A 25,819-nucleotide genomic window follows, 5' to 3' on the forward strand; every position below is an offset into this window, starting at 1 on the left:
CCGCAAATAAAAAATAGCTATCCGCCAAAGTCAGAGCGCACCTGGCTCTTTGACTCTTAAAGGGAATGTCAAGTGACACACTAATTGGGTTACTTCACGTTACACCCAACACACCCATTGTTAATTAGGAAAATTAGTACATGCCTTTTGTATGTGTTGAGCTGTGCACTTGATAAATAATTTATCATGGTTATGTCACAAAAACAGCTTAGACCTAAATAAAGACCTGTTAGGAACAATGTTGTCATCTGAATGTATAAAATCATTGCTGTCATTCTACATTCTCATGAAAGTGTAATCTTCTGCTTTAAGGAAATGTATTCTCTCCCTGAGCAATTTCCTCCATTATAATACTGCATATCTGACCATCACTGTTAGCCTACATTTAAATGATGAGCCTCATTAATCAATGTCAATCTTCACTTAAAATGGATCACATGCATAAATTTAAGAGTATCTGTCTAATGTGATTTAATCTGTCCCTAATATGGCAAGCATGTACATATCAATTTGTTTATGCAAATACGCTAATACATACAGTACCAGTAAAAAGTTTGGACACACCTTTATTCATTCAATGTTTTACACTGTAAATTTAAAATTGAATACTTTATTAAAGCTATACAGGAAAACATGCAGAATTATTCTGTGAAAAAAAGTGTTTAACAAACCAGTATATGTTTTATACTTTAGATTCTACTTCATGCTTTAAAGCTCCAGCTTATCCCAAATCATCAGGTTCATCAGGTTAAGGTCAGGGGATTCTGGAGGACAAACTATGTAATTCCATATGTGTCCCTTAATTTTCAAGCCTTAAATATTGATCTACAATGTAAAATAGAATATAAATTAAATAAACAAATAAAGAAAGAAAAACACTGAATGAGAAGATGTGTCCAAACTTTAGACTAGTACTGTATCAGCTTTAAGAAGAAATACTAAAGTGGCTCAAAGCTGATATGAAAAAACAACACTGACCAGATTTTTTTTTAGGTTACACTATTTTTACTATCACTAAGGCTGACGTCTGTTCTGATTGGCTGTCCTATATTGCATCCCATTAAAAAAAGCGGTCCAGACTAAAACACCATGACACATGATACATGTTTTTTAACTAAACAGACCCTTTAAAAGCAAATCTCTGCTGGACTTACATACTGAGTCTTGTCTAGAGGTCCGATGGAGACGGTGTTGATGTCGTCCATGAGCATGGCGTCATACTGCTGCACTCCGCCATTAGCATACACCACCCGGTCCTTCACAAAGATGCTGATGGCTCGCAGCATGAAGGAAACAAACAGGTGCATGTGGATGTAGTTCCTGGTGCAGTGAAGACGCCTGTATACAAAATAAAAAACAGAAGAAACCAGTTTGAACATAAAGCTTTTTTTATTGTTTCTGTTGCTACATGTACCATATTTTACAGACTATAAGGTGCAATGTCAATGACTAAGCGACAATACTAAGCACATTACTAAGTACGCCTACATTAAAGAATAAACAAGGGTGTCACCATGTTTTCCTAATATTATCACACAGAACAGGGATTCGAAAATATGCATTATTACACACATTATCAGTCACTAATATCACGTTAAGGGTTGTTATTATTAAAATAAAAGCTTAGGTATACATATTTTTCAGTTAATTTAGGCACTTTAAGTAGAAAGTAAGGTGGGTGATAACAGGGGACCCTTCTAATTCCGCAGGTTTTGTCGCTGAGGTGGGTGCCTATATAACCGAAACCTTAATTCTCAAAAAAAAAAAAAACCTGGATTTTAATCTACACTCATTTCTCTCCTGAAAAACGTTATTTGGGTAAGTAAATTTTAAGTAAATTGTCTCAGTTTATTTACAGTAGGCTTAGATTTCCAATGTTTTGACTGAAATGGCCGATAATAGAGGCTATTATGCTAAGTATTACTCCGTGAGGCTCTTGACTATGGTAGTCGTAATGATCCAATCCATCAAGCAGTGTGGCTTCATTGCTTACCAAAGTCATACTTAAACATTTTGGTAGATTTTTGAGAGCCTTGTACCACATAAAATCAGTTCAAGGTATTGTTGGAGGTGAGTTTGACTGGGGCCCCCAAATACCTTAGAACCACTTATGCCACTGGCCAGAACACCTAGTCTTAAGTGTGTAAAAGTTTCTCTTCATCACGTGCTGCTTAGTTGCAAAACATACTTAGATGATGACTGCGACCGCAGAGTTTAATTTTCTACTTAATTAGTCCACAAAATCCTTTTTTTCCCTCATAAAATGCCTCTAGCTGTATTATGCATCATTGTATACACTTTAAATGAGTTCAAATAAGTCAATTTAAGATCTAATGAGTTCATTAAGTTCACAATACGATTTCACCACGATATGTTGCCCACGATAACAATTATATCACTATACTGTGCTTGACAAGACATTCACTGCTGAAGAGTATAAAATACTCCTATATAAGCAAATACCAGCAATTATGGAATTTTTGATTAGCGCCACCATGTGGATTAATGAAGCGGCAAGTCTAATTGGGGGGCAAATCTTAGGTAGTTTAGAGCAACCCACCAACCAATCAGGAAATGTTCACACCTTCATCGTCACTCATCACACACATTCCCACATTGTATAAATACGTCTGTTTGTCCGTGAAGTTTGCGAAGTATTGCCAACTTTACCGTTGCTCACTGAGTTATTCTATTCTAACAGTTTTCTGTCTAGTTACTGATCTCCATTCATTCTAATTTTGTCATTTCTAGTTGTGTTTGTCTGGTTTGTGTGGCTCTCTGGCTATTTGACTCTTTGCTCGGTTCCTGATTTGTGATTCTGAGTTTGGTCATGTCTGTGTTGGTCACATTTGTGTTGTTTTCATCCTATTTAAAGCTTTGTTTCACCATTTTGTTATCTGTGTCTGACTAGTGTTTTGAGTGTTACACATTTATAAAAGTGATAAAAGGGAAAAAACTGAAGGTGGTTAATCATTATAAATGCACTGTTAATGGCTTTACGGCAGTTGAACATCTGATTTTTAAAGGAGATATCCTTGAAACCTTTCTCAGATTCCTGTGCACCAAAACAAACTAGTGTATATTAGATTTAAATAAGACAGACTGCTTCGAAAATCTTCTCTAATTTTAATCTTCTGAGTTGTGAATATGGAGATGGATTTGTGATAACCCTTTCCTCACAAAAAAATGCATTTTTATTCATCAAATTGTACAAAAAAATATATTTTTATCTCGTTTTCAGTTGTGTGTAGTTTAGTTGTATTATTACCTTCATCACTCAGTAGTGTTTAAATGAAGATCAAATGTGCATATCTCCTAATAGACAATGCTAACTATTTCCTTTTACTGTATCTGTGTACTGTACAAAGATTACAACACAGCTGTTTTTTTATATATTAGCCTCTGCACATTTCCTGTGCAGGTTACAAAGGTCACACTGGCTCTAGCTAGGCCGTGCAATCGCCCACTCATAATGACCTGTGTTTTACTGCATAATCAGAGGTTGCAGGGTTTGTTTTCCTTTTATTCTCTGAATTCTGCTTGTAGTTTATGCTTTGGTGTATTCATCTCTCTGAGTTTCTTTGTTTTAAATTGCTATTTTGGTAATTTATCTGGACTTCTCACCAAGTACTGCATGCATCCATGTTTCTGTGTGAATCCGGAAGCAAGCCTTCTCACGTTTGCCGCCTACAACTTCTCTCCACCCTACTGCTACACTGGGAACACTGAACATGCTGATGGCACCTGCAGAAAACTGGCATTTCCTTAATAACTGTGCATAACTGTGGACAAAATGATATTATTATTCATAACTGGATTTGCAATAGATCAACAAGTCTTTAAGAGTCCTCAAATAAATACCATGCCATCGTTTTAATACACTGTACACATTCCATGCTGACTGTCTAAAAGGCTGTGTACATGGAGCTTCTCCACTAGAGTTAGGCTGCATTGCCTCAAATGTATTTACTGTTTATGTTATGGCACGTTTCCACTGAACCTCTTCACAGTTCTCCCACATACAAGCACATCTTAAGAGGCTTTACAAAGCCAGCGTGTGACGTTGTACCTGAAGTAGCCGATGATAAAGATGGCAACCAGCAAGGAGCTGAAAGACACGGCGTAGCCAACTGTGTACATGATGTGCAGCCTCTCAAAAAAGTCCCTCTGAAAGATAGAAAGACAAAAAAAAAACAATAATATAGAGAAAAATATATAAAAATGTTACTGTTTACAAAACACAGGTTATGCTGACAAAACCAGACCTGTAGAAAGCAAAAGTAATTCAAATGAATATTATGTAATTGAAAAGTATTCTCGTTATTGGTCAATTGTATTAGGGTATTTTAGCGATTAATCTATAAGTGAGCAGCTTGTTTTAGTGCGTTAGTGTGTCTTTGCTATCGTAACGACAGGAAAAGTACGCCTAGTGCTGTTTGAAACGTGCAAAAGGCATTTACTACTTCTGTTAATTAGTCACAGGTGTGTTTTGGGCTTAACGTAAAATACATCATAAATAAATCAATGTGTCACTTGCCTCACGTTCCCTTTAAAAGCCAGGATTGCTCTACTTTTATGCTTCTCAGCAGAGGGAACTGACCCACGCATTCACACTGTGAAGGTGTGGAGCAGGTCATTTACGGGAAAAGCAATGTTATTCGAGATCCTCAAAAATCTCTTTTGTTCGGGTCACGATACGCTTCCACAAACGTGTTGTGAAGAGCAGACCTGATAGATTACTGTTCTTTAAATAAAACTGGCCCCGCCCACTCACTGTCATCCCATTGATTAAAAACACCAGGACGGTATTATTGATTGACTGATTTGCATATTTGCATTTTTCATGCACAAAATCCTTTATAGCACAGTTGAACTTGAGGGCACTGCAGAGATGGGAATGACCGCAAAAAAAGTGTTTTGTAAAGGTTAAGAATACTTTATATATTTTTTTAAACAGCACTAGGATGTTTTATTACTTCAGGGGAACACATTTCAGCTATTAATGCAAAAAATATGGTTTTGGCCTTAGTGTTTTTTTTGTTGATCAGACATTCTGTTGTGCAGTAGGATGAGTACACTTCCTCCATAACTTAAGAACAGTTGAAAGGGGGCAGCAGAAGATTGTATAGTGTGGTATGTTTGTTAATTTTTGATCAAAGAGGAACCTGTTTAGTGATTAAGTGCTGCTGTCAGTATCCTTAAAGAACCTCTGAACTTCTTACTCAGCACTACCTTATTTAGCCCTCTTTGTAGTCATTTCAAAGACATCTATCTAATCCATCAGTGTCAGGGCCGATACCCTTCTCAGTTCCAGATGGTGTCCTCGATTTTACAGCTATTACCCCTGGAGACACTGTTTTGCATGTGAATAAGAAAACTCAGAAAAAAAAGTTTTCTACAGGTTTTTTTTACATTTGCCACTTTTTTGACGGTGCATTAATTAAATACCCTAAATGTATTTATGTCATGGTTTACAAACAAAAATATACAATTTTTTTTTTAGCGTACTTTTTTTAAAACCTGCAGACACAGCAACAAAACACAACTTCAGCAGTGCAAATCACCTCTAATCTAATTTCTATTCTGTTTTGTCCCCCTTTTCTCCCCAATTTTCTTCCCCATTGTGATCCTTTCTTTCTCCAAATTTTAGACTTTTATCACATTGGTAAATGTTGATCTTTGTCTCATCAGTCCCTAATCAGTCCACTGGTTTGTCACAGTACTTTCATAGTGGCTTTCAACTGCTAATTACGCCCCTGTACGTTTGTTTATGAAGCTTTATATAAACAATCGATTGTGATTCCTTCACTCCTGCCCTCTAGAGGTTGTTGCTGATGTCACTAACAGTTGTCTTAGGTTTTTTTTCATCAACTGCTATGGTTTTCCTTGGTCTTGGTCTTGGTTTTCCTTTAGTATACCAGTGACGACTTTCTTCTTCAGGACATTTCAAACAGTTGTGCTTGCTATGAACAATACTTGTGCAATGGAGGGGCGCCGAGTGTTACAGCGATCTAAAGCACTGCCACTATGAGCTGAAGGTCGCAGGTTCAAAACCCAGCTCATGCAGCTCTTGTAGTTGCTGGCGCTCAGAGAGAACAAAATTGGCCCTGCTCCCTCTGGGTGAGTAGATTGCGCTCTCTCTCCCCACATGTCCACAACACAGCGCTGGCTGCTCGGCAATGCTGCATCAGCAGCAGCTCAAAAAGAAGCGGTGGCTGACTTCACATGTATCAGAGGAAGCATGTGCTAGTCTTCACCATCCTGGTGTGTTGGGACATCACTAGTGATAGGGGAGTCCTAATGACTGGGTTGGGTAATTGGCCATGTAAATTGGGGAGAAAATGGAAAAAATTTGAAAAAAAAAAAAAAACATTTGAAAAATTCTCGCAGCCACCTCTCTTGGTCGGACCAAAGGACCAAAGTTTGGACCAACCAAGACAAGTGGTCTTGGTCCAGAACTTGTGAACCATGATCCGATTCACCTGCAGTGTGAATAACTAATGTATCGGGACACACCTGACAGTCACATGTCACATCATACTTTTGCTCATTAGGAAAATGGATGGGTTCAGACAGAAGGTGCTATCTTCGTGTTAATCTTTTGACTCATATTAGTCTTTTAATATCAAACTCGAATGTTCTCAGTCTACAGCAGAAATTATGGGATTGACCTCAATGTTCCAATACGTTTGGAGAGCACAGTATGTGTCAGACTTAAAAAAAACTCAAAGACAAAACTTCACCAGAAAGTATTCCAGCTTTTATGCACAAACCATCAGAGGCTTTTAAAAGTCCTACAACGAGTGCCCTGGCCCTGCTCAAACTAGCGGGCTTTCAGACACCTCAGCCAACCTCAGACACCATGGAGTTCGAAATACTTTCACATCTTCTCCCCCTTCAAACTGCAATGTCAATAAAATAAAATGAAAAAAGAAATATATAAATAAAACCAGCAAAGACTTTTTAACTTCATCTGCTCTCTGCTGTATGAAAACACGGCTCTCAGACCCGACCCTGAACATCACCTATCGAGCTTTCAGCTGAATAAAGCCAACAGATGCAAAGAGCAAAGGTGTAGGAATCTGCTTTTCTATCAGTGCTGGGACAACAAGGTCACGGTATAGAGTTAAAATCCAGTACTCTTAACCTGTTGACACCTTTTAATTATCTTTGATCCAGATTCTCCTTTTTTAATTTGAGCTGTCACCTCAATTGTGTGTGCACAAATTGCTAAAACTGCTGGATCAGATCAGACAATGAAAGAGCAGGGATGCACCAAATATTTGACAACTAATAACATTTAGCCAGAAATGGCACACAAATATTTTGTGTTTATCTGAATAGATGAACAAACTAAAAAATGTACACTGACATATTTATTTTGTTTGCTCACCCCCTTTCCCCTTCTATATATCTTGTGAGCAAGAAAAAATGGAGCAGAGTGGTCCAGCGGTCTAAAGCATTGCCACTATGATTAGGATATCACTGGTTCGAATCCCAGTCATGTGGCTTGCCATCAGCTGCCATAGCCCTAAGAAAGCTCAATTGGCCTTGCTCTCTCTGGGTGGGTAGATGACGCTCTTTCCTCCACCTCATCACTCAGAGGATGATGACTAGCACAAGGCGTCTAATTTTGTTTGAGGAATTATTGCACAATTTCTGTAAATCCTATAAACTTTATTTTACTTTTTAAATATCACTGTGTTCATCTGCTATATAATACATTTAACTGAAATTGCTGATACGAACAAGCAATGATTTATAAAGGAAAATCATGAAAATTATAAAGGGTGCCCAAAATGTTTCATACCACTGTACCTTTATGACTAAAATTGCACTGATTCAAGAAAATTATTAGAAAAGCACTACCAATTATAGTCATAAAAGTATGACTATAATAGTACTGCTGAGGTAAATGTGTGATTAAAATGGCACTGCTGAAGTCAACAGCTAACAAAATGTGTGACAAGAATAAGACTATTAAAAAATGGTTTGGTTACATTAAAATGTAAAAAGTATACAACCATGTTCTAATTAAAATATAAACTTAAGCTATTTAATGTATTCAAAGGTTAAAAGGAGTCACAGTCTAATGACAACATGCTTTTGGCCAAATGTTTAATTTGATCCCGTTTAGCTAGAATTCAGTGCATCTCTAAGAGAGAATTGGACTCTCTACCCTCTTCCTGGAAGATTTTAACGGTGCCAAATTAATGAAGGAAATGTACAGACAAGAAGTCACTTGTGCTTCGAGAGAAGGAAACATTCTGGAACTCTGACTGGTACACAGCTAATAAAGATGCTATATAATAAAGACTGAGAGTCACTTGAGAGGCTCTTGAACTTTCTATCTGCAGGCTTGATCACGTCATCACAACATATACTGGCAGAAACCCAACCAACAAGAACTGGATCTCTTCCACTGCGGGTACCAATGGTTAAGAGGGAGGGGTGAGAAGGGGCTCTCTCACGCTCTCTCATACACATTTGCATGTTCTCAGACACTTGGTCTCACGTGTGTCTGTGTGAACATTTCAAATCAAATCAGATGCGTATCCGATCCATGAACCTGCAACTTTACTGTACGGTCAAATAAGAATTCACGTGTCTTTTTGCTTTTAGGCATGCGCTACGTGCTTCTCTCTCGTACCCACACATCTCTTGGTGTAACTGTGCAGCTGTTATAGCTGTAAGAAACAGCAAAAGCAAACCACCTGGCCTTTTTTCTCCTCCTCCACCTGAACATGAACTTCAAATTCACATGCTTGTGCTCTACTCTTCACTTTCACTTTTTTTAAACACTCGTTGTCTCATGCTCTTTCTCTCTCTCTCTCTCTTGCACACTAAAACTCACATTTCCCATTTCCCCCAACATGCTTGCAGACTTGTGCTCTCTCTATCTCTCTCAAACTCTCACATGCTTGTGCTTTACTTTTCACTTTTACTTTTTTTTAAACACTTGCTGTCTCATGCTCTCTCTCTCTTTCTCGCACACTTGTGCTCTCACATGCTCACACTCTAAAACTCACGCTTGCAGACTTGTGCTCTCTCTATCTCTCTAAAACTCTCACATGCTCGTGCTCTAAAATGCTTAAACTCACACTCAAACATTCTTGGTCTCTCTCTCTCTCTCTCTCTCTCCCCAACACACTCGCACTTTCTCTCTCTCACAGGCTCACACTTAAACTCTCTCTTAAACAATCGTTTTCTTACTCTCACTCTCTCTCTTTCACACACTTGCGCTCAGACTCTCTCTCTCTCCAACATGCTTGCACACTTGTGTGCACACTCTGTCTGTTTCTCTCAAACTCACATGCTTGAGCTCTACTTTTCACTTTTTTTTTAAACACTTGTTGTCTCATGTTCTCTCTCTCTCTCTTTCTCTCTCTCGCACACTTGTGCTCTCACATGCTCGCACTCTAAAACTCACACTTCCTCTTTCCCCCCAGCATGCTTGCAGACTTGTGCTCGCTCTATCTCTCTCAAACTCTCACATGCTTGTGCTCTAAAATGCTCAAACTCACACTCTTAAACATTCTTGGTCTCTCTCTCTCTCTCTCTCTCTCCCCAACACACTCGAACACTTGCACTTTCTGTCAAACTCTCACATGCTTGTGTTCTAACTTTTACTCTTGTGCTCTCTCACACTTTTATCTACATATGTTCTCAGGCCAGAAAGTAATAGCGAAAGTATTCTCAAAAATACGATGCTTTCAATTAAGAATTGTCTTAGGCCCTAGGTTTTTTGGCTCCTATGTACACATGATCCAAATTAGGAGGTAAATCTAGGAAAAAACAAACAAACAAGAAACACAAAAGCAGAACCAAACTATCAGTGAGTGTATCAGTCACTTACTTTGCCTCTCTCCTTGCCTGGAGTCAGAAACCAAAGACACTCGGAGTAATTTACCCACGTTCTGTTCTCCACTGATACCCAGGACCCGTTAACATCACATTTACGGTACGCGTAACCTGGAGAGGAACACAGCTGTATGATTAAAGAATTATTTGATAAAGAAAACAAGCATCACTAGAAGTGAGCAATGAGTGTGTATTGGTGACACAAAAAACAGCCCAAATTAATATAATTTCATGCGAAAGTCCAGACAAAATTAGTGGCACATTCAACGTAATATTTGGTTGCACACCCTTTGGAAAGAATAACGGAAATCGTTCGCTTCCTATAAAAATGAACAGTCTTTTTGCACCTCTCAACTGGAATTGTTGGCCCACTTTTTTTTCACACTGCTCCAGATCTCTCATGTACAGGTGTTCAATGTAATATATATCTGGGCTCTATATTGCTGGCCACTTCAGAATTCTCCAGTGATTTATTTCTATCCATCTCTGGGTGCTTTCGTAAGTATATCTGGGGTCATTGTCCTGCTGGAAGACCCATGACCTGGAACGCAAACCAGTTGCGTCAGAAGCATTTTTGACATGGTTACACGGTGGTATGGTTTGGTTACTGTTGCTAGGTGGTGGTTTTGGTATTCCAGGTGGTGGAATACCAAAACGTTCTTTAAATGGTTCTTTGATTTGTCATGATGTACAGTATAAAGAACCAATGCCTTTACTACTGAATATCTTCTTCACTTTCGATGATAGTCAATGTAAAAAACATATTTAGAGTCATTTTAAGGCATTTCTATTGGTCCATTCACCATAAGAAAAAACAACTGCCAATTCAAATGTTGTCAAAAGTGAGGAAAAACCTTTATGCAATAATGGAGATGGACAAGGTTTTGCATAACAACAACTATATACAAAGCAAAAAGCAAAAGTTATACCGTTGTGATTGAAGTCATAGATGTAGCTGGGGCATGGCACTTTGGTGATGGTCCCTAATGATCCCTGGGGCCAGCAGATGAGCCCATCCCACCCAGGAGCACATACTTCATCTGCATAGACATAAACATAAATAAACACACACACATATATACATCAAAACATCAAAAAATTTTACTAAATTAGACAAGTATCTGTATATATATGTGTATATATATACACACACATATATATAAAAAAGGATTTCTCCCCGATATGTATTGCAGTTACTCGTGTTTTGTTATACGCAGGTTCATTTTCATTGTGTGTACTGCAACAAAACAAAATAGTCTGAAAGAAAAAGTCAATTTGACTTAGCTGCATGCAAAACCCTTGAAATAAGTATTGGCACCTTTTTAATTTAATTTTACACTACATTTAACCCAGTGTTTCAGTCACCAACAGTTTTTCGTTGATTGGCGACAAAAATTCTGCTCAGAGGCAAAACTTCCATTTTCTACAACAAACTGGGTTTAGTCAGTAAAGACGCTAGCTTTACTTCTATGAGCTGATCGGTTTGTGAGTTCAAAATGGCTTAGAATGGGAGTTTGAAAAAATTATGTCTGTGGCGCTGAAACATTTGATATAGTTCTGTGTTGAGGACATAAGTACATATTTTAGTATAAAATTATCAGACATTTATAAACTCTGAATTTACTCAGTTGCTCCATATGAACCTGTTCATGTTGGACTCACTGCAAGTACATATTCTCCTCTAGAGATTCTTTGGCATGGCATCGATAGTTCTCATGTGAGGTTAGTTCTGGCATGTTCTCAGGAAGAAACATGTTTTTGAAGAGCAGACAGCTTAATCCGCAGTTTCCCACTGTGAAAAGTTGTGTAATTCGTCACCCTTTGTTGCCAATCAGTCATGTATTGTGAAAGTTTCAACAACTCAACGGCTCGTGATTTCAGCACAACCAGTCATGTAGCGTAAACAGCACAACAACTGACAACTCAGAACGTTGTGTAGTGTAAACCTGGCATAATGAAGGCCAAAGGTGATCTGGCATCGTACAAAACTGAGTCCCACACCATGATACCAGGCATTCTGGATGAGTGATAGGTGACCACGGTGCCTTCATACATGGATTTGTTGGCCGTTTTCACCATAACCATGCAGCCATCTGCCAATGGTGTTGGCACTAACAAAATAGCTCATGGAGAGCATCGCTATTCGCTGAATATTCGCAATCATGGCTGTTAGGTCACTTCACACATGGTGAACCCTTGTCTGGTTTGGATTGTGTAGATCTCTCATATCTTTTATGCTACCGGAGTGTGCCCTTTCCATCCACTACCACCTACAGCATGCTATGAATAAATATATGCTCAACCAGTATGGCACACAATACATCAATAAGGCTCCCACTTCCCAGAGCTATTGTGATGCGAACCCTCTCAAAATCTTCCATCTGCTTGAATTCGAACTCTTCTCCGAGGCATAAAAGAATGCTTTGAACAGCCAGAATGCCAGAATGGAAAGAATGAGCAACAGGACAATCTCATATAATCAGAGAGGTTCAACAATAAAGCCCTGACAATAGAATTTTTTTTGATTATGAGGACATATCATGTCATTTTTAGCAAGTGTCTCTCTACACAATGTGCAACATAACTTTTTTGAGCTTTTCTAAGAGCAGAGTGTGTGTGTGTGTGTGTGTGTGTATGTGTGTGTGTTCAGGTGGTGGATAATAGAAAGAAAATTGCTCTGATATTATCAGAGTCCCTTTACTGTCACTCACCTGCTACACTGCCCTCCTATTCTAAACACTTAGCGTACATAACCATTGTGTTAATTGTCTCAATCAAATGGCTTTAATTGCTTGAAGTGGCTGTACCAACCTGACAGTATTGATTCCACTGTAAACAAGCTTTTTTGGAAAGGAAACAATATGACAGAACAACCTTCTGAAAACTTTTCTTTTTATTTCATGCTGGTTGCTTTTCTGTTTTGTTTTTCCATTAGGAATCACAGCTTAAATCAGTGAAGTGAAATTTGATTAGATCAAATTCAAACACAGTTGGAAAACTCATTTTTCTTCTTTAAAGTCTTTGTAAGACTTAAAAAAACCTTGCTTAGCTGGAATTTCATTACAGCTGGATTTTTGGGCCTGATCTAAGATCTACCATGCAACAAGACAAGGACTCAAAACTTCTCAAAGTAAATCAATCCATAAACAAAAGGCTTAATACAAAGAACTAGAAAGGTCAAAGTGGGCATATGTAATGGGCTGTGCATGCAAGAAGCTTGTCAAATATCACACTGCTCAAAGAATTCAGCATATAGGAAACATCTATTAGACTGTGACAGGCTGCCTGATGACTGTACACAGGAATAAAGGGCTTCTTCTTGCATCTCTTTTTTCCTACTTTCTCCTTTTGTTAAATAAATAATAGTCATATTATTGTTGTTTTTTTAAGGTAATGCAACTTACAGACATTTCTTAAAGGTTTTTCATTCATTTTAAAATGCATAGGATATCTAGGTCTGTAGAATAAATGAATGAGTGAGCTGTTTTTTGTAAAAAAAAAAAAGTGCTTGTTTTTCTGAACATTTTCTTTTTCTAGCTACTGCAGACAATAGAGGTTGAGGAACAGTTTTATGTGCAGCATTAATACAACTTAGAGAGAACTATAAGAACGAGTGGATTATAGGTGAAAGTCAACATTTGATATGTCAAATGTCAGGACTCCTTTCAGCTGTAAGGGAGTTTTTCCTTGCCATCCTGCGATCACATTTCTGTAAAGCTGATTTGCAACAACATCAGTTGCAAAAAGCACTATATAGATAAATTTGATCTGATTATTTGATTTGACTGAACAAAATTTAGACACATGGGCATTAAAAAAGAAAAAAGGCTCTATTACAAGACTAGGATAAAAAAAGGGTAGGCCAAAAAATTATCTACGTTAGCAACAGCAAGATATAAATGGCAAAGAAATACATACCAAATGGATACAAGACCAGATAACTGAGCAATTAGTGGTTAGACAAAAATCAGTTAAAAAGAGAAACAAAAAGTCATACACAAAAAAACAATTAACGACGCCTCCGCCGCTTAAGTAATGCTAGTTGGCTAGTCAAAACTTGGCAATGAACTGAACAAAGAAGAAGCTATATATAGGCAGGAAAACAGGTGAAATCAATCAATAATCAGGTGACTGAGACCGAATGAGTGCCATCATGATCATGATCAGGAGTCCTGTGAGTGTCAGTGGCATTATGGGAAATAGAGTCTGCATCAATTTTGGAGACAGAGGGAAGTGTGACATCAAAATGTTTAATAAATAACTAAAAACTTGATGTGATGTCCTTATTTCTGCACATAACTTAAAATCTGTAAAAAACAAAAATAATTCCTTACCCTTCTGCAGGCTTCATGCTGCTCAAATGACAAATTCAAGTATCTAATCTAAATGGAATTCTAAAAGCAGGGAATAATGATTGGTTTAGCACAAAAGAGCTAATAATAATGCGCTCAATCAGCTTCGGCTCAAGTCAAGTTGATTGACAGGGTGTAAGCAGTTAATTATGGATTAGCTGGAGCAGCTGTCCCCATGGCAGCTTGTTTTTCAAAGAGATTAAGATAAGGTCCTGCTCTGTAAAGACAGACAGCACTATGTCCATTCAGGCTGTCAGCGTGCAGTTCTGGGCATTAACAGCCCTCAGATAGCTGCTCTCAATGCTTTACACTGAAAAACATTTTCCATCTTTAGATCGTTCCTGCTCTCTGTGACTGCACTGTAGTCTGGTGACTCACTGATCTAACTCATCCCATCAGGCCATGCAGTGCATAAGACACGTACCCCCACACACAGACACACACATAACCCAACTTACACATGACATAAGGTCAGAACTTTGCAGCTTACATATTGGCTAAAAGTCTTTGCAGGAACTCTTCTGGGCTCAGGATATAGGAATAGGAATGAAAGTGCTATTAAAAAATTAATTTAAGGTTCTGTGTGGGGCTAGACACTAATTCAGCATCTATATATATACTGTATATATTGTGACATGCGAAGGTGGGAGAACTATGGGTCCGCCCCAAGCCAGGACCCGTAGCCCCAGTCTGTCCCAGCTGGACCATGTCCAATGCGAGCCAGCTGGGGCAGAGCGGGGCTGCACGTCCTGGTTTGGGGTTGGCATAAAATCCTTGCCTCAGCCTTCTCTCTTTCGATGCTGACGATGAGAAGAAGGCATAGATGAAAAGAGGCAGAACTGACATAAAACAGTGAAATTATGCCGATAGAACCCCACTGGGCCATCATTAAGTTGGTTTAAGTTTGTTTGAGTGTAGTGAAGGGTGATATCATGCTAAAAAAAATAATAATAATGGTGATAAAGAGTGAGAATGTCTTGCTCATATATATTAAAAATAACTCCTAAAAACTGGCCAACATCCAGCAGTATGCTTAGAGAAAAGATTTATAGTTGAAGCATAAGATGGTAACCTTATATGGTGACAGTATGGAAATTATTTCCATATTTAGTTTGCTGTTCAAATAAATACATATGATGAGTATATCCAAAAACTGACGTATCAAAAAAGTATTGTCTGGGTATTGTTGTCGAATTCAAATGTAAACTAAATATTTGCTAATGGGGAAAGCAAAAAATTGTAGTAAAATGTGTAGAACAAGGTGAAAAATTGTAGTAAAGTAAGCAAAATGAGTCATACACAGAATAAACAATAAACAGGTAAGAGAACTGCTTTGTACAGACGGACAGAACCAAATCTAATACTCGGCTGGAAGTGAGTGAGTGAATGAAGTGAAAGGGTACATATATTGAGATGAACAGGTGAAATCAATACTCAGGTGATTGTGTTCTGGGAGATGTAATGTGATCCGTCATGTGAGGAAGTGGATGAGAGATGTCAGTGTGTGATATATTCTGGGCAATGAAGTCCAGAGCTGGGAGATCACTGGTAAATGCAGGTGCAGGAAAAATATATATATTTTGTTGGGAATCCTTGGAAAACATGACATTTCAGGTTTTTACACATATGAAAGATTAATTATAATTATCTAAACTAAATATTTTAGTTAACACAATTGTTTATGATTTTCTTTAAAACTTAGAAGTGTAAAATATTTTAATTTTTTACAGTCCTATTAAATCTAAACTTGAATAGAACTATTCCAGCTGTGAAGTAGATAAAAAAAATATTTACAAGCAGCACACTTTACTGTAATAAAAATGATTTCCTAAAGAGATGAGAATTATTTAACTTGTCAGTTCTGATGCTGTCAGACTCCCCTTTGGACTCCTCACCGGAAATCTCACACTCCACTGTGACACTATGGTGTTCTGCCCGCCCCCCAAGCAACTGATTGCTCACACCTGTTTTCCTGTGTATAAATACCCCTCATTTCCTTACTGCCTTGGCAAATATTGCACCTCATTCTCTAGCTCTCATACAATGCATTTTTCTTGTTTGTCTTCCATTGCTGATCCGTTTTGTCTTTGACTTTCCATTTTGCCTTGCCTATTCTGTTCTATCGATTGCCTTTTACCGGCCCCTTTTTTGTTTATTCACTTTTGCTTTAGCCTATTCTCTGATATTGGATTCACCGTGTATGACCCTGGACTGTCTGTCCACTCTTTTGATGTGTTGTTTATGGTGCCCTTTTGTTATCAATATGTCCCGCCTTTAATAAATACTGTCGTTTTATCTACATGTGTCTTGTGTCTTGTTAAAGTTATTGAAATAAATGAGTCTGGACAAATTTGCAAAGCTTTACAAAGAAATTTGCATCAGATGGCCTTTCATGGCAGTGACTCTAAATAAGCCACAGCCAAGCTCATTAATATCTGAGACCTTGGTAAAAGTCAAAAAGTGTCCCATTTTTACTATTTATTAGTACTGATCACATACAAGGCATCTCACAGTATAATATCAGTTTACCCTCTTCTCATGATTAGCGCCACCGCATGGAGCAATAAAGCAGTAACTTTAGTAATGCAGGGCACAGAGTTGTCCAGGAGATCAGAAGATCGCAGGTTCGAATCCCGGTCATGCAGCTTGCCATTAGCTGCCGGAGCCCTGAGCGTGCACAATTGACCAGACTCCCTCTGGCCTGGTAGACAACGTTCTTTCCCCTCATCACTCCTAGGGTGATGTTGATCAGCATAAGGCTTCTGTGAGCTGATGTATCGAAACAGAGTTGCTGAGCTTTCCTCCAAGCGCGCTGTGATGCTACTCGGCAAAGCTAAATCAGAAGCAGTTCAGAAAGAGGCGGAAGTTGGAGGAGGCATGTGCTAGTATGCACCCTCCTTGTTTTGTGGCATCACTAGTGATAGGGGATATACAGCTGAGTAGCAGCTAAATGGGTGGGACAATTGGCTTAGCTAAATTGGGAGTTAAAAGTTTAAATCTTAGAAAATAAATAGAATTATTAAGGCATATTGGGGGCCTATGGATCTAGATTGCCTACACTATGAAAGGAAATTCTCATGGTCTTTAGCCAGAACTTAAATATATGTTTTTTTATGCATTTTTATTTGTTGTTTTATTGAGTTCTGGTGACATAAAAAATATAATTGTTTTAACACACTTTCCTGACTAACCTGAACCCCTTAGTTTCATGCTAGTTTTTTTGTTCCATTTCTTTTGTTAAAAATCAGACTATTGGTAAGTTACTGTTTATGAAATAGACAAAGGTCTAAAAGCTACAGGGTCTTCAGCCTGGAGCCAAACTGTCTTAGGTGTTTCATCCTCCAGTTTCAGATCGAAACAAATGCTTTCGAAGCTAATAGATTTAATGAACTTGCTATCATTTATTTACAATGTTGCTGCTCTGTTTGTTTGCATCATTGCTAGGTTACCTGTAACTGGTAAAGTAATACATGGAGAGCTTCGATTGCAGTGCATTACCGACTGATAATGGCACTCCTAGAACACCTCTCACCCAATCACATTCCAGGGTTGGAACTAATTGTGGTATAATATTTATTTTATTGCAGTAGAATATTGTTAAAATTAATTTGAAAAAAAAATCACCAATAATATTATGACAAAATGATTCTATAATATTGTAATATTAGTCCAAAGCTATATCGCCCACCCCTAAGTACTATTCTACATATTCTGCTTGACTCAGACAATGATTCAAGCTAGAAATTCTCAGTCCTCTATAGACTGTGAATACAAAAGTGCCTGCTGAGCTTTTCCAATTGACTGCCATGGGTGGTTTTGAGTGGAACGGCAATCAATTAGCCAGGTAGTTTCTAAAGCCTTTGATCAAAAATGCCTGTGTCTGCTCCACTGGGGCAGCCAATAATGGAGACTGGTCCTAAACAAATCTTGCTATGAGGAAGAAATGCATCAGATAGAATGTGTGGGAAGCCTTTGGAGATCACAGAGCTAAATTAAGACATAGACTAAAGACTGAATGTGAATTGCGAGAAGATTCCACTGTAGGAAAAATAAGCCTCGGGTTAAAACAGATACAGGATCCTGTAATCATAGCATTTCTTTCTCTCAGCTGCTTCTCTCTCTCTGTGGAACTTTATTCTCTGTAACTTTCTCAACTTTTTCAACCACCTCCTTGCTTCTTCTATACCCATAACCTATTTTGTTCAGCTGCATTAAGCATGTACTGTATTTTAAAATTTTCCCAAAAAAATGTCAGTGTGCCTTTAAGCCAATAAAAAAAAAATTAATGTCTTAGAAAATTAGAATATTATATAAGATCAATTGGTACTTTTGGCAGTGTGGGCAGTGTGCCAAGTCCTGCTGGAAAATGAAATCTGCATCTACATAAATGTTGTCAGCAGAAAGAAGCATGAAGTGCTGTAAGATTTTCTGTCACTGCACTGACTTTAGACTTGATAAAACACAGTGAACCAACACAAGCAGATGACATGTCTCTCCAAACCATCACTGACCATCAAAAAATGTTACATTTAATTTGAATTTAATTTAAAGAAGCAGGGTCTGGAGGAAGAGTGGAGAGACACACAGTCCAAACTGCTTGAGGTCTAGTGTGAAGTTCCTACAATCAGTGATGGTTTGGAGAGACATGTCATCTGCTGGTGTTGATCCACTGTGTTTTGTTATCAAGTCTAAAGTCAGTGCAGTGTTTTCCCAGAAAATCTTACAGCACTTCATGCTTCCATCTGCTGACAACTTTTTATGGAGATAAGGATTTCATTTTCTAGCAGGACTTGGCACACTGCTCACACTGCCAAATATACCAATTGGGCTAAGATTCTAATAAGACACTGATTTTTGGCTTTTCAATGGTGTCACGGTTGCGGCAGGGAAGGACGCTGAGAGCATACGCAAAAGCAAGTAATATTCATTAACAACAACACGCAACCTGATTACAATGTACAAGAACCGACAAACTATCACTGAAGAAATTATAGATATAAAAATGCAATATGGGTGTAAGAAATTTGCTGACTTAAATGTTGCCTAATTGGTGTATATGTCTAATACTTACTCTTTATTATTATTCCTATAAATTGCTTTCTCTCTGGGTTTCTCTATCGCTATAGCCAGCCATGCTTTCTAAAACATGCTAATAGAATGGTGTCAGCTTTTTATCTCATGAATAAGGAAAACAAATTTAAAAACAAGTCAGACATAGCATGGTATTCCGGCCCATATGTGACATGCTTCATTACAAACTGCCAAGATACTGTATATTTTCTTTCCTCTCTGACGTGCTGCCCGCCTTTCTGCTGTCAGTTTACAGCAACACCGTGTTATCACTGCCTTAAGCAGCGCAAGGGTTCAACTAATGACCAGCCTTGACTTTGGCCAGCCCTGTTCAATCCAAATCCAGCTTTAAGCCTTTAGTTCAGAGTGAAATTGGCAGCTCACAGTCAGTCTAGTCAGGCATGTCATGCCACAAAGAGATTCTGAATAGCCTTAGAAAAAAGAAACTTGTGGATGTCTATCTGTCTGGAAACAGTTTCAAAGTCATTTCTAAGGCGCTAAAGAACTACAAACGGAGTTATAGTGTCAAAATAACAAAAACGTTTGGCACAGTATTCAATCTTCCTCTTCCAATCTTCAAAACCATCCAGGAAATGACCAAAAACTCAAAAAGAGCATCTAAAGAACTGCATGATGCAACCATCACAAAACCTCTGAGCAAGAACGAAATTCACGACACAACTGAAACTGCAGAAACCTGAATAAAACCAATAAAAGCTAGTTTAAAGAATAAAAAATAAAATATATGTAGCAAAGTTTTTATTTAAGGGATTTTGCCTGAAATAGCCCCATTATGTCTGCCCCATTATGTTATCCTTATTTTGCCCCAATTCTGAAGGCAGGGTGACATGTATTCTTCTCATCAAAGGCAATCCCATGATGCATTTCACCAGCTCAGAGTTGGCACTGCGGTGGGAGTTTTTTTCAGTATTTCCACTTACTGCTGCATGTGTTTATCAAACTAGTACATTTACCAAAAGTTGTTTTCCAGCATTTTTCCAGTGTGTGATCGAGTGAAGCTACCGTTAGCTTGGCGGGTTAGTTGATTCACCGGTTATGGTAAACGCTTTCGCCAGATTTCCGAGTATCAAACGTGGCTGGGGCACAAAGCTAACCCCTGCTATCATGATAAGGTAACCTCGCTGGCATGGTCAGATGGTCGTACAGAGGGAATAAATGTAGATAAAACTGTAACTCAAGGATTTAATGTGTAAATAGTTTGAGGAATTATGATCGTGTTCTCTATGATAGCACTGTTACTCCCCTCAGATCAGCTAAATGCATAATTAGCTCCTTTTATGAAGAGTTTTTTCTTTGAATGTAATAAAGTTTTCTCTGTTAACATTTTTTATTTTGCTTGTTGTCTTTTTTATTAACACTAAGCTTATTGTAGTATCACATCTGAACTAGAGGATATTGGTAAATTTCACACTTTTATGTTTTTGCAATCAAATAAAAAAAATACGAAACATGTAAAAATAGTTTAGCTTACTGTGTATGAATGTACGATTGTGTGATACTTAGATTAGTTTGATGATTTAGCTCTAATGGTTTATACAAACTATTTATTATATTATGGTTACATTACTTATGCATTTCCAAAAAGCATCTATTCAGAAATAAATAAATAAAATAAATAAATAATAATAAATCCAATAAGTTTCAGACAACTCAGTGCTGGTTTCAGACAACCAATTGCTAAGCTACTGAAATTGCACTGATGTATTGATAATAAAGATGTGTACAGGGGCGGATTTTACCACCACGCAAACCACGCAAAAGCTAATGCTAGCCAGTTATCATTACAAGCTAACACACTGGAATGACAGTAGCTTAGCACTATGGAGTCAGATGCTCCATCCAGCCTGGAGAGAATTAAGAACAGAACTTTATCTGAGGAGCCCCTGCTGCTGTTCCTCACTGTATAAGTGCTTTTATCTGAGTAAAATAGAAAAACAATAGGAAACAGCAATTATTCACTCAGAAAGAGAGTAAAGAAATTGAGCAGTCGATCCACAGTTCGCAGAAAAGTTCCTCTCGTCCCCCAGATGAGCCCATCCTGAGTACAGAATAATTTATTCAGAGGGATAAAACTCCCAAAAACTCTGGATATGAGGTACAAATAAATTTCAAGAGCATTAACTATAGCACTTTAAATATATTAATACTGTAACTTGAAGGACAATATTAATGCACACTGAACTGAATTGAATTTTATCTGGAGAAACAAGGGAATTGTGGCTGATTTTTAAATACTTTAAAGCCTCTAATGGCTTCAAAAATAACATATTGTAAATTGACATTAAACTTGTGTCTTATCTGCGTAATAGACCTTTTGAGAAATATTTCTTTGGATATTTAAACACTGAGTATTTTAGGTCTGTTTATTTTGTTTATTAAAGAATTTAACTTATATAGTTTAGTAAAGGAAGCTGTGTTAAAGTTGTTGGTGTATCTCTTTTTAAAGTCTGTTGTTCACATTCTTCAACTGATTTTCTGCTATTGAGGTCTGATTTATGTACAACACATGTTGTGTAATTTTGTGTAATCACTGTTTGTGACAATCTTAGCTATTAGATGTTGGATAGCTCTTAACCTACCTGCCTATTAATTCCTTATTAAACTGGATATGAATAGGGTTCTTCTCTATCCAGACAGCGTTGGCTGTTTTGTGTGTTTGGTGTATATCATCGATGACTAACTGAGCTGACTAATGCTGGGAGCGGCTCCAGAACTGCTTTATATGGTCCGACCTGAATAATCTGATATAATTTCCATTTTAATGGGAAGTTTATACCGAATATTCTGGTTTCCATTACATTTTTTGATAGTCTTACAAAACACAATCATGGGTAACATAACAAAAAACGAGAAATATATCCAAAACTCACCTTCAGCATGAGGATATATAATTTAACACACACTGTTACTGGGCGTGCTCTGCAGGTGGTCCATTTTGCTGTTACAAGGAAAAATATATTTGTGTCGGTCAAAACTGGAATATCTAAATTACATCTGGTGCTGAAATTATCACACAGAACTGGCAGCATTAGGGGAGAGTTCCATCTTTCCAGCTTGTGTCACGCCACTGCAATTATGTGACACGCTTGAAGGAAACAGCAGGCTTGTTTTTGTAAGCTTTGGCAAGTAAAGATTCTGCTGCTGGCACAGGGAGATTTCTCACACTTATGTAGCGCTGAACAGCGTCCGTACAGAAGCACTTCAGTTGATCTGTGCTGTTCAGCTAGTCTGTACTGTAAAACATTGATGATACTAGCTTTTTAGCTCAGTTCAGCGGCTTTAACATGCACTCATCACTGACACAGGTGTTTTAATGCACGTACACAGCTTATATCTATTGCATTAATGCACAGTGCACCTAATTACAATGCTCTTTGCACGACTGTGCACTGTGTAACTCTGCATTGCAATATCAACAATACTAGGGTTTTTAGGACCTATTTATTTACAGCGGTATGAAAAAGTTTGGGCACCCCTGATAATTTTCATGATTTTTCTTTATAAATCAATGGTTGTTCGGATCAGCAATTTCAGTTAAATATATTATATAGCAAATGAACACAGTGATATTTGAGAAGTAAAAATAGGTTTCTAAGATTTACAGAAAGTGTGCAATAATTTGGTAAACAAAATTAGGCAGTTGCATACATGTGGGCACCCTTGTAGTTTTATTGATTTAAATACCTTTAGCACTAATTATTAGAACATCATGGTTTAAAAAGCTATCTCAGAGATTTTAGCTGTCAGTTTCCACTGTGAGGAACATACTGAAGAAATGGAAGACCACAGGCACAGTTCTAATTAAGACCTAAAATGGCAGGACAAGAAAAATCTCAAATGGATGTGAGAACAGTCATAATCAACCCACAGACCAGCTCCAAAGACCTACATCATCATCTTACTGCAGATGGCGTCACTGTGCATCCTTGAACTAATCAGAGCACTTTGCACAAGGAGAGGCTGTATGGGAGAGTAATTAATGCAGAAGAAACCTTTTCTGAACACACGCCACAAACAGAGTCGTATGAGATATGCTAAAGCTAAAACACATTTGAACACACCAGCTTCATTTTGGATTAAGGTCCTGTGGACTGAAACTGAAACTAAAATGTAGTTAATTGGAGGGGGTTATTTATGCATGGCAGACAAGACAAACACTTAAAGCTCCCCACAGTAAAATGTGGTGATGGTTCTATTATCATGCTGTGGGGCTGTGTGATCAGTGCAGGTACTGGGAATCTGTAATGGGTTGGGAGCAGTAGCTCCAGCCCAGAAGGTTTTAGAACCCAAGTGCTGAGCAGTGGATCTCAAAGCAGGTAAACCCAAGAAAAAGGAAAGTAATAATAATAATAATAATAATAATAATAATAATAATAAGAAGAAGAAGAAGAAGAAGAAGAAGAAGAAGAATTAATATATAATCGTAAATATATATATTAATATTATATAATAATATTTTATATATATATATATATATATATACATATATACAATTATTATTATTATTAAACCGAACTCAGGCTGTCGCGGTCGCAGCCCAGTGCTCTAACCGCTGCACCAGCGAGCGGATTGGGATGCGGCCGCTTTAATCGCCTTTTAAAGAGCCTCCGCCAAAAGGGGCGGAGCCACGAAAACGGGCGGAGAGTAAAAACGGGTAGAAAACAAAACCTCACGCCTAGCGTGAGTGAAAGAGAAGGGGAGAATTGTAAACAAGGCTCGCCGTGGAAGCTACGGCTACCTCTTATGAGATGAGGTGAAGGATTAACGAAACAAAATGGCTTCCAAAGAAAACAAACTGAACTGAGGTGCTTATGGATTAAATGCTGTTCCACCACAGAGGGGAGGAACAGCGGGAGAGAGAGTAGGTGAGCAAAACCGCGTGCCTCGCGGCTGCTACACACACACACACACACACACACACAGGAGAGAGCACACAGCTATATCTCCAGCAGACTCGAGAGAGAGGAAAAGGACAGAGGAAGATACTTTGGCGGGAGGGGCACGCCAGCGATGCTGAACACTGCTCCCTCCAAAGACAAAGAAGGAAAACGGCTGTTGCCGTGGATAGAGCAGGGAGGAAAAGAAAGAGCCGAGGCTCACTTGAGAAACCAGCATAGATTCGCTCTGAGAAGCGTCAAAGATCCAGCGCCGAGTGGCTGGTTGGCTCTGCTTTTAAGGTGTTCATAGCAGGTGTTGGTAATTAGCCAATTAACCCTCGGCGCTGGCCTGGCACGCCCTCCGATGCCCCGGAGGACGCCCCAGTCGGCCACCAGCCCTTACAGAATCTTAAAATTAAAGTTAAGGATTCCAGTCAATGTCAGAAGTTTCTTGAGAACAATGTTCAAGAACGTTCTGGAATGATCATCTCAGTCCCCAGACCTGAATATTTAAAAAAAAATTGATCTGTAGTGTGATTTAAAGCGGCTGTTCATGATCAGAAACCTGAATCAATCCTGACTGAACTAAAGATGTTTTGTAAAGAAGAATGATCCAAAATACCTTCAACCAGAAGTTTTAACCAGACTCTCATTGGAAGCTATAGGAAATGTTTCAAGGCTGTTATTCTTTCCAATGGAGGATTTACTAAATATAGATGTCATTTTTCTGTTGGCGGTACCCAAATGTATGCACCTGCCTAATTTTGTTTAAATAATTATTGCACACTTTCTGTAAATCCTATAGACTTTATTTCACTTCTCAAATATTCATGAGTTCTTCTGCTATATAATATATTTAACTGATTTGATTCTTTGCTAGTAAAGACTAATGTTATCTGTCATTTGAACAATTGGAAGAATTCAAGAGTGATTACAATATAGGGCTCCAAGAAGCAGTCTGTTTACCATAGCATGCTATTGGTGGATATAAAAAGGCATGCAACAGCATGGAGGATCTGGTGCTCTATTTCCTCTGGGGTTTCCCACAGTGGTGTGTTGAGTGATGGAAGAGAGGGAGGAGTATATGTGAGTATATCGGGTGGAAAAATATGTGATATACAGTATATGTGGCATTAACACCAAGAAGAGGACGATCTTCAGACTAAGTTTATTTCACAACTGTCCCAGAAGCATCCCAACATTTTCTGTCAGCCATCCCCAAACTGAAGTTTGTGTCCTGGCTCTGCTTGTGGAGTTAACGATGACTTTTTTTTGTTAAAAGTCAGGACTACCTGTAACCAATACTACTGTCCTGCCTAAAAGCTGCTCAAAAGAGCTTTATTCTTGTCCTGTGTGTTATTTTATTCAGCTTCAGGACGATGGGATGATGTTAGTTTGGAGTGACAGTGTTTTAGACAACTGGATGACATGGTGGTGCCCAGTCCTCAGTCAATCCCAGTGTCTTAATTTTTAAACCTTAAAACCTTAAACCTTAAATAAACATATGCCCTGTTCTATTCTTGCAGTGTGGATTAAGAGGCTTTTTTTCCAACTGGTTTAAATTTAGATCTTTATTTTCTGAATTTTGTTTTTCTTTTGTACTGAATGTAGAACTACATGCAAAAGACAAAAATGTTG

At 38.1% G+C, this 25,819-nt stretch overlaps 1 protein-coding gene across 1 annotated transcript in view; it reads right to left on the minus strand.

The window, feature by feature from the left end:
* The window catches only part of pth2rb (parathyroid hormone 2 receptor b), a 113,815-nt gene that overhangs the window by 56,186 nt on the left and 31,810 nt on the right, over nucleotides 1–25,819 (minus strand). The window contains exons 4-7 of the mRNA XM_007257083.4: nucleotides 10,791–10,901; nucleotides 9,857–9,972; nucleotides 4,070–4,167; nucleotides 1,155–1,338 (exon numbers count right to left, since the gene is read on the minus strand). Of these exons, the coding sequence (XP_007257145.3) occupies nucleotides 1,155–1,338; nucleotides 4,070–4,167; nucleotides 9,857–9,972; nucleotides 10,791–10,901 (509 nt within the window). The remainder of the gene's footprint in view (nucleotides 1–1,154; nucleotides 1,339–4,069; nucleotides 4,168–9,856; nucleotides 9,973–10,790; nucleotides 10,902–25,819) is intronic.

This window comes from Astyanax mexicanus, chromosome 23 (genome assembly GCF_023375975.1).
Source record: "Astyanax mexicanus isolate ESR-SI-001 chromosome 23, AstMex3_surface, whole genome shotgun sequence".
Taxonomy (NCBI): domain Eukaryota; kingdom Metazoa; phylum Chordata; class Actinopteri; order Characiformes; family Acestrorhamphidae; genus Astyanax; species Astyanax mexicanus.